The sequence below is a fragment of the Dendronephthya gigantea genome, unplaced genomic scaffold, assembly GCF_004324835.1.
Source record: "Dendronephthya gigantea isolate DGI-Jeju-01 unplaced genomic scaffold, DenGig_1.0 000058F, whole genome shotgun sequence".
NCBI lineage: Eukaryota > Metazoa > Cnidaria > Anthozoa > Malacalcyonacea > Nephtheidae > Dendronephthya > Dendronephthya gigantea.
The window spans coordinates 124,418-134,510 of NW_021163068.1; the positions used below are offsets into that span (position 1 = coordinate 124,418).

Consider the following 10,093-nt stretch of genomic DNA (forward strand, 5'->3'; position numbering starts at 1 on the left):
AGTCACAAACGTTTGAAATCCTGCATCGTTGCCTTTCTACAAGCGCACTGTTTAACAAGGAGGAATTTCGTTTTATAGACCAATCAGAAATTTTGTTCACATTTCAGAAACCAATAAGAATGCATAAATATTGGCTACTTCCGATAAAAAGCTACATTAAAAATCTAGGCATTCTAATCATTGAACTGCCTACAATTCAATGATTCTAGGCTTGACCTGAAAAATGTAAACAAATTTGCCGATCAGTTCAAAACGAAATTCCTCCTTGTTATACTGTGTACTATTTAACCATCCATAAAACCACTCAAAAGCCATAAGTCATTGACAAATGGCCACATCAAATCGTGTTTTCTTTCGAAAGCACAGCGCCTGTTATGGAGGTCATTATTTTCACATTCAAATTCCATCAGGATCGAATCTACAAACAGAAATAAACACTGCCTGAGAACTATCATCTGTCTACACAAGGGAAAACTTTGGTTAACCTCACTCTAAAAAGCAAAAGTTTAGTTTTGACATTACCTCAGTGACTATCCCGGCCGCAATCGTCTTTCCGCCGTAGCGTAACATAAATCTACCCAGATCTTTGCAATCCTGGTATAACTCTAAACACATTGTTCTCGACAGTTCTAACTCGATGTTTGCCGTAGAATTTTTTGTCAGGCACCTGGAATGCAAAGTGTGTCTTCCTATATTTTAAAGCTCTCCTAAAACAGGTATATCCAGGGGGGAAGCCGAAAAAAAAAATTACGTGGGGGCCTATAATAACTTTTGAACGACCCCCCGGCTAATTTTCGCACCAAATATGGTTTAGTTTAAAAAGGTTTTTCAGCCTAAAGAACCCAGTGTGCAAATGATTTATTTTACCTGGGTCTCTTCTGAATAACGTCACCAGTATTTTTGTGGAGAATGCTGAGCAGCCGCTTGATGACTGCAGGCTCGTTTATCGTTTGAAAATGAAACACAACCTGAAGGGATAGAAAGATACTTAAAGGGGATTGCCCATGTACTCCATCCACACGGAGTTTCTCAACTCTCAAGGTGACATTACCGGAAATCCTTTCGTTAAAGGAACTTCGATATCAAAAACCATAACCCTCGCTCTAAGTCTTGTCACGGCTTGAATGGGAAACGCTGGGTCACACAAAATACTGCCCACCCTAAAATGAATATTTAATAGCATTCACTTTGAACAAAATGTTAACGCTTGCTGATAAAATTGAAGCACACAATGAATTCGTATTGGAACTCTACACATTGACAAATTTATATTATAGCGTCGGTCCTATCAGTTGGCCAGGCTAATCTATAGACCTTTTTTTGCTTGTATGCAAATTAACCCATTTCAAATCACATGGTCTGAAATGGTTACGTTTTATTGGCTATTCCATATCATCACAACATCTGAAATGAGTTCATCAGCATGCAAACTGAAAAGGTCCATTTAGGGAGAGCAAAAATGATCTGGAGTCTCTCACCGGGAAAGAATTAGTAGTTATTCATGACAAGATGCAAATATAAATACGTACGTGATATTCACCATGTCAACGCCATGTACGCTCAGGGTCACGTGATCACCGGCTTGGGCCCAGTCCGCCGGCTCGCCGTGAACTGAGATGCTCTTGGCTTGCCCTTGAACAGCGGCTGGCATGACTAAAATTTTTTGACCGTTTTTGACCTGGCCACCCTCTGCCCGTCCCATTACATTCACTCCCGAACCAGTCCCTATACACGCAACGAAAATACAGGGCATTCATGTTAATTACTGCAGATAAGACTTTACTTATTACTCTCTTTAAAAGCTTATATATTCGCATGCTTTCCAAGCGAATTGCTAAATTTTGGCTCAAAGACAAAGGAAGTAAGGACAAAACAGGGTAGATAATTCACATTGAACCAAAGCCATTGTTGTTCATTTCCGTACACATTCAAGAAGTACAGTAAAATGGAATAGATAAAACCAACAGTTTACTTATCTTAAAGCAGATTTACCAGCAAAAACTAACCTTTAAAAACATCCGAGATACAAAGTCTAAAAGGCTTTTCGACTGGTCTTTCAGGAGCTTTAAAAGCATCTGGAAAGATATTTTAGACGTTTCTATTAACAAACTTGCGATGGTTTGCCTGATGGTCCACGTGTGCGTATTCATACCTATTCGTTCAATCATGTTTGGTCCACTATACCAATTCTTCAACAACGTTTCTTCGGCATGTTTGGTCAGATTCTCCCCAGTGAGACCGCTGCATGGCACGAAGTTCACGTCGCTTTCCTGGAAAACGGGAAAATACATGGTGCCATTTAGCAAACTGGTGAAATATACGGTAAGCGCCAAGCCTGGTAACGAGGGACCGCTCGAGTTAGCTCTCCATAAAAGATCTGGAGTAAGTCCAAAAGTTGAACCAAAGCATGGTAAAAATTGATGTTGAATGACGATTCTTTCGATTGTTTTCGGAAGACAGGGAAGATATTTTGGTTGTACGACACTTGCGTTTTAGGAAACTGCATTTCTGGCTAGGATAAAACGGGTTAACTCCACATGCTTAATCACACTTTAATATTCCAAACTAACCTTAAATCCAACTTGTTTTAAAAATTTCTTCAACTTCATAATAATGTTATCATACCGTTCTTTAGACCATCCTACCTGGAGCACACAAAACACAGTCCTTTCAAATAATGCTCTTAGTCGTATAAAAGCCGGGGGGGGGGTTGTATTGAGCTATATTGTTAGTGACGTCACGGTTGGCCTGTGCTACGTGCGCGACCTTCCAGTTGAAGACTATATATAAGAGTCAAGAATTTTAGGTAAAAGCGTACTGTGTCGAGTTTGTTGACCGCTACGAGGAGTTGTGTTACACCAAGTGAGCGAATAAGAATGGCGTGCTCTCTCGTCTGTCCACCAGCTTCAAAACCAGCCTCAAATTCACCAGTTGAAGAGGCAACTACCAAAATAGCGACATCGGCCTTGGAGCGGAAAATGGTAGATATTAGTAAGATACTTGTCACTATAACATAAGTTTAAGGTTTTTCTCACATATATAATTTTGTTTCACAAATTACCTGAGCTGCACCGGAAATCATATTAGGAATGAAGTCTTTATGACCCGGAGCATCCATTAACGTGATGATCTTCGAGTCTGTTTCAATACGAGTCACCCCAACGTCCATTGTTATCCCTCTGAAATAGCAAAAAATAACGTATAAATGTAAATTGACTCAATATTTATATTCTCTGTCGTGTCTTACCAGTTCTTTCCGTAAGCATAGTCTAAATATGGCCGCAATTGTCGCGAACGAATAATTTTCTATCATACTCTGGATTTGTCTTAATTGTAATTAGGGACCTTTATCAGGAACTACAAGCACAGAGTAAATAAACAACAGACAGCTTTTAGTTACTCTGTGCTACAAATACGAGTACAAGATTCATCATTCTCGCGCGTTGTTTGCTTACGCCATCAGCCAAAGCTCGTAGTTTGTCGTAGACATCGAGCTTTTGCGAGTTGCGTCAAACGACGTAGGCAAAAGCATCGAGTTTGGCGCGAAAATGTCGAGTCTTACACTCGCAGTTACGGCTAAAGGTCCCTATAGTGGACTGCACACACATGACACATAGCAATATTCTATTACATCAGCTACAATGAAATGTTCACGAATGGAAACCCGGCTTATTTAAGATCAGGAGAAATTACAGAAACGAACCAGGCACAACAGTAAGTAAACTCACCGTTCTCTCTCCTCGCCAGTCTCGTCTAAAACCCAGGCATATGCAAATGAAGCCTTACCAGCTTTCTTCGCATCTTGTTCATATGTGCGGGAAATTAAGGATAATATAGAAGAACACCTGAGCATATTTGATCTATAGGGTCGGATGAGGAAGATACTGCAGGCTGTCTCAAAAAGACGCACCCAGAAGATTGTAGTGTTCAGGAATAACCAATACACTTTCTGGATGACTGAGGGTTGAAAAGTTTTATTAAAAGGATATTTATGCATTGTTTTCTTTGACACATCTCCTAGTAAATAGAGCAGGTGGCCCATGAGGGTGCTTTTGCCCGCGTCCACGTGACCTGGAAAGTTGAAAAAGTTGAAACAATGCAATGTACAAGACTATTCAGGCAACACTCGGTCAGACTAGCAGTACTGAATTGTTCAACTGACATGGAGGAAAGTTGAAAGAGAAACACTAAATAAAACATTGCAAAGTAGTAAGTACTAGACAAGTCAGGCTAGTATTAGTAGCAACATCACACATCACGGAATGACTTACCAATTACAACTAAATTGAGCAGAGTCTTTCCTTGTCTAACTTTGTTAATTTCTTTTGCTGAAACTTTGTCTTTCGAGGCATTTTTCGACTTACTAGACGAAGGGCTGTCCGGAGAAGCCAGCTTCGCATTCCCATTAACAAGCTGGGGCGAGCTGTGGCGGAAAAATTAAACTGAGATGAATATAAAACTTAATCATAGACATAGGAGTGCTTTCCTTTAGGGCGCCAAAATGGTCAAACCAGTCATATTTTGAATTGAAATAGATTATTTCGTAAAGAATAAAGCGGTGAAGCTGCATTTTTCGTGCTGGGCAGATGCATGTAAATAACGACATACTTGAATTCAGAGTCTTTGAAACTGTCTAAAATACTAGTAATCTGTCTGTACAGAAATGCAACAAGATTGGTCTGGCCGTTTATACCGTAGATAAAAAAAGAGCCGCTAACACTTTATTATAACAATCAAAACAATATTATATCAGGTATCCCGAGTGTGTCTATCAAACAGCAATGTCTTTAAGACGTTTGCAAGGCGTTTATACTGAAAGGATAATGACAATTGACTAGGCTAAATATAGAAATTGTTCAGTTGAGATTAGGTTAGGATTATGATTAGACTTGGGATTAACCGTAATCAGCCATAACCTTCGTCCTTCTAAGACCTAATCCTGGTCCCTCCCGTCTTCCCCATTCCCAATTCTCGCTGCATTGACAGTGATGACGTAATAGTATGTGATAATATACCTGCGGTTCGGCGAGGTTGGGTTGGACTTGGTACTACGCTCCAGTACAGGTGAGGAAAAATTGGCTTGAGCCGGCTGATTGTCTGCGGTAGCAGCTTCGTCTTTCTTGGGAGTATTACAACGCCTTGAATCTAAAATGCAACGCTTTTGAAATGCTACGTAATACATAAAAAAACACACGATATACGTTCGTTCTGTGATAGAATACGCGTGTCCAGCTTCCAAACTGTCTGCGGTGTCAAATAGGTTAAATAATACGAAGACAAACTCATATGCCGAAAAGATTTCACTGCCGATCTAATGCCTGGTTTCTATTTAGTCGTAAGTATCGTGAACATGTCAAGGGTGCTGATATGATAGAATATTTATATTTGTGTGCAGTAAATAATGACCGATTTGAATACAGAAACAAAGACAAATTCTCACCCGGACTATTTCTCATCGGTGAAAATGACTTGTCCACGACTAAATGGAAACCAGGTTTAGCACAGCCTCGAAAACAGGCGCAAAAATGAAAAACAAAAATGTACACACTACAGGGAACTATATAGATCAGACGCCTACATTTTTTCGTAACTGATCTCTATATCATCAACTTCATGCGATCTTTTTGATCTTCGAAGAGCGCCTGGGCACGAATACACCTGACCTTGGCTTTCCTGAGAGTCCTGCGCTGGTCGGAAGGAATTTGATGGGATGAATATGTTAAATAATTGGACCATGTTTCATCTTGTAGGGAGAAAATATAAGTCTGATATATTTGTACTCGCCAAAACGTGATGAAAAGCATGGGTCCGATGCAGAACGGAATTATCCGACGGCATACCGAGAACAGTGTCGACTTTTGTCGTATTCTAACTAGGCAATTACATGTATGATAGAAAACATTGATAAAATGACTTGCAGATTTCATTTGTAAACATATTTTACAACTTCTAGAAAATATTTCATATAAAATATCTCGTTAAAATGTTCACTACGATAGCTGCTAAAATGACTTATATACAAATATGTACACATCATGTGCAGAACTTGTCGATGGAAAAGGTTGGATATGCCCTTTTCAAAACACCAAGCACTTTCATCTCCCAATTATTTACACCACAGATTTCTATTGATTACAAAAAATGATTGCGTCTATTTCTCGGGTCTATCATGAAAAATTTTGGTTTGGTCGTTTCGTATCAAAAAATTCTAAACCGACTGTCATTAGTAAGTGATTAGACAGAGTTTTAGATAGCAAAGCTGTCTTTAGATTATTCCGTGCCTAGATTGCAACGTTATCACTGATATATATCATTGTTAAAAGTTATCCCATTTACAATAAAACATGTTCTCGTAGATTTCATGCACATTGTCTCTTGGTGAAATCATGAAACCTTTCACAAAGACAGTTTAGCCATAAGAAACCTTCGACTTATTTTCTTTGCAAACGAGCTTTCTTTTGTTTTGCCAGGACAAAGTCATCAGGCGATGCCGTGCTGAAATCAAATGGTACGATTCCGAAATCGTTTTGAAATCTTCTTGTCACATCGGGCTTCCATTTTGGACCAGGTTTTTCGTAGTAAACGAGCAACGTGCACGCAAACGTGCTTGGACCATGAAGAAATTCAAAAACTGACTCTCCGGAAGAATCATTTTGTTCAAAGTCGATCAGGAAGTCGTCTTCAACATCGCTAGTTGATGACCTACGGGAATCACTTCGTGTTGCGGATAAACTCTCGTCTTTACCTGATTTTTCACTGAGATTGATTTCCATGCGCGAAAACGACGAGGATAAACCAGCATTTTCAGTTTTACCGGACACAGGAAAGGTAGTCGAAGGTTTCATCGTTGACAACCCAGATTTCGCTTTGTCGCTTGTTTCGCCTACGCCAATATTGAAGTTTGAATTGTTGTTGTTTTCTAAGCCAACTTTCGAAACACAATCATCGCGTTTAGGCGACTGTCTAGCTCTGAGAAGACGACTTAAGCATCCATCATTTGTTGGTATGTGAACCAATGTCTTCGCTGTATTGTCTGTGTTTGCTTTGTCCCAGACAACGTTCCAAACGTCTTGTCATTCAAAGACCGTTTTGCTTTCAACCGGCTAAGTGGTGATATTGAATACTCGTCAACGGATGGTATATGCACAAGTGAAGGAGATATCTTTGTCGAAACTTGTACCGAGATTCCCTTCATATCTTTAGACTCTTGTTTTGAAGCAAGTTTCTTGCTCAAAGGCGACGTGTTTTGGACTTTTGAAGCAGACAAAGGTGATGTCATTAACGAACCATTTCTTCTGTCGGAACTTGATGTTTTCCCTAAGTCATCTCCAGATGAATATTTGGTTTCTGTCGATTGACTTAAATTTGATAGCGAGGGCTTGCATTCTGATCCAGTCACGGGCGATGAAAGCGTAGGTCTAATATTCGACTGAGTTTCTTTCAAACCACGATGCATAGAAAGAGGTGAAACTTGTGAATCTTTGCTTTCAAGCGTTTGGTGTGTTTTCAACAGTTGACCTAACGGCAACGTATCACGACCCTCGTTTTTTGACACGCCACAACCAGTTGAGCTTTCTTTCGCTAACAACGACCCTGTTTTCTCGTAAACAACCCGGGCGACAAAAGAGTTCTCGACCAACTTTTTAGACGCCGCAATGCTACGAACTGATTTGATAGACTCCCTTTGTTTTTTAGATTTTTCAGTCCTCGACAATTCGTTTAACGGGGAATTTTGGAGTTTTGCATTAGACGAGAACAACGATTGTTCGGTTGGGCCTCCTTTTCCGGTTGTTTCTTCAGCATTTAAAACACTTCGCTCGCTAAACATTTTCACTTTGTTTATATTTTGCAACGGCTTTTCAAAATTCTGCTTCGTGCCGGCCTGACCTGTTTCGTGCTGGGAACGCGCGCCTAAGCCATGCTCAGAATGCAAATTGTTAACATGCTCAAATTTTAAAACATCTTACCTTAATATTGCCATGGCAGAAAGAGTGAACAGCATCATAAAAAAGACACAAAAAGGCACAAAGTTAGTATTTGGATGAAGCTATGAAGTGGTTTTTACATCTTGGCGTTTTTACTGAATGATGTTAGAAGCCTTAATCAGCCTTTGGGGCAAAAACTAGCGGACTTATTGGTGGGGTGGAAAGCAGCCCATAGTCGAAGGGGCTCAGGCTTGGGGGGTATGGGAGAGGACCGCTTCTCCTAAAATGTGTCCACCAGCCCGAAACAAACTAAACGACAAAACTGAAGTGAATTACCTTTCTCCTTTCGAGGAACATTATGGCTCTTCAAATCCTGATTTCCACCTTGCAAAAGTCAAAATAAAACTGAGAAATTTGTACATTTTTGAGAGTCTTTTTAGAGAATGATTCACTCAGCACTAGTATATGGCTCAGACTAACTTCAGCATGAAGTCTACAATGGTTACCTTGATCTAAGACTTCATCAAGGGCTCTCTCCAAATCAAAGTTATGTTTCAAAATGGCAGCCTTTGCCTCTTGTTCGTCACAATGGTCACCAAGAATCGATCGAAATTCATCCATACAGGAAAGCAGTTTTGCTAGAAAATTGAAATACTCCATTAATTAGCTTACCTCCCCATAGACAAGTAAAATCAGTGACAGTTTAATGAAGGGGAACTTTCTAAGGTTTAATCAATGTGATAATCAAATAATGCTCCGATCATGAAGGGGAGATCAGACACTTTCATGCAGCCATCTACAGTTCATTCACACTTTTGTGGGTCTGCTGCCCTTATGAAAGTTAATCTTAGGAAAGATTAATCCAGGGCTGAGTAAGATCATTCAATTTAATACTACAATAGTATGAATTTAGGTTCACTGGTAAGTATAATGGGGAAGACAGCAATAATGTTTTGTGGTAAACATTTTACCTTCATCCTCCCTACTCAGTTTTGGGATTTCATAATCCTTCACAGCTCCAAGATGTTCGCTCTGGTCAAAGTGGTACTTGTTGTCTTCATAATCTGCTGGTTCCTCCATGAAGGAAGACAAGTTTCGATGTTGCGTCTCACCACGACGATACATGAATTGTTGGGCTGCATGACACAAAATGATAACAATTTATGAATATGACAAACTACAGGCTTTGTAAGCACCATATTTGTTTAGACCTTACCTGTAGTTGGCGAGACACACAGATCATGTTCTTCAACAGAATGACCGTAAACATCTTCGTACATATCTAAATGAGACAATAAATTTTATTCAGTGATAAACTCATCTGTTGGGTGATATGTATATTAGTATATATGGTTTTCACAAGAGTTGGTTATTTTTTGGACAACCTTGTAGGCACAAATGAACGAAAGTCTAGAGGTTGGGGTGCAAATCAATCTCCAAGGGCACAATGAGAGACAATCAAAGGGATATAGGGATTAAATAGGTTTAAACACAATGAAGTTTAGAGATTTAGGCATGCACCTTTGGCCTTGGGTTCGAATAATGCTAAGGCAACAAGTCTTCAACTAGCAATGCATTCTGGCAGGATTACGCTGAGAATTTTTGTAGGCACATGATAAATACCACTTGACAAGCACATGATAAATACTTTCCACTGATGAAACCTTGATCGAAACAATCACAATGTATACCACTTAATAATATTCAATTATATATCTTTGCTTTGTCTAATAAATCTAAAAAGTGTGTATGAATAATCTGCAGTAATCTGAATAATGCTGCAACTTGCCAGAAGCTTAATGCACCAGGTATGGTCTACACATACACATAAACTAACATAAATACGCGATGATGCACCACATAAAAGATAAAACTCTTCATGTATAGAGCTCTGAAGTGTTTGTTTTATGATCAACGACTTTCAACGTACCTTCTTCATAAGCATAATTCCGAATATTTCTGTGCCGTGACATTTTCCTCACAACCGTATAAACCCGTGGGCCTACTGTGAAAGATCACAGGCGATTTGAAAAAGAGATGATCGGCGTTTTCCTCTGTCCATAAAATAGTATGTTTTTGTTGTGGCCATATTGATTCGCGTAAAGACCTTGTTATTCTTTCACATCGCCCAAAAGGCGTGACGCATCAATAAGCCTTTCTCACCGTGA

The 10,093-nt window shown here is 39.5% G+C and overlaps 1 protein-coding gene across 1 annotated transcript; it reads right to left on the bottom strand.

Annotated features, from left to right (window-relative positions):
• Window positions 1-253: 253 nt before the first annotated feature.
• LOC114529980 (HBS1-like protein) lies at window positions 254-10,019 on the bottom strand. The gene is made up of 19 exons (XM_028551557.1): window positions 9,856-10,019; window positions 9,142-9,207; window positions 8,897-9,061; window positions 8,432-8,563; window positions 8,262-8,309; window positions 5,016-5,145; window positions 4,272-4,423; window positions 3,990-4,071; window positions 3,729-3,812; window positions 3,062-3,179; window positions 2,819-2,965; window positions 2,571-2,645; window positions 2,153-2,270; window positions 2,007-2,075; window positions 1,530-1,725; window positions 1,052-1,160; window positions 868-968; window positions 523-667; window positions 254-418 (listed from the first exon to the last, which is right to left on the bottom strand). Exons 1-19 carry the CDS (start codon window positions 9,896-9,898, stop codon window positions 407-409), a joined length of 1,992 nt encoding a protein of 663 aa, XP_028407358.1. The 5' UTR covers window positions 9,899-10,019; the 3' UTR covers window positions 254-406.
• Between the last annotated feature and the right edge of the window lie 74 nt (window positions 10,020-10,093).

Bases quoted from the DNA above. Each gene is read 5' to 3' on its own strand.
- LOC114529980 (XM_028551557.1), bottom strand. From the start codon at position 9,898: ATGTCACGGCACAGAAATATTCGGAATTATGCTTATGAAGAAG. The intron at 3,180-3,728 runs GTGAGTTTACTT...TTGCTATTTCAG, and splicing joins ACTGGCGAGGAGAGAGAACG to AGGGATAACAATGGACGTTG. The intron at 668-867 runs GTAAAATAAATC...TTTGCATTCCAG, and splicing joins GTTATTCAGAAGAGACCCAG to GTGCCTGACAAAAAATTCTA.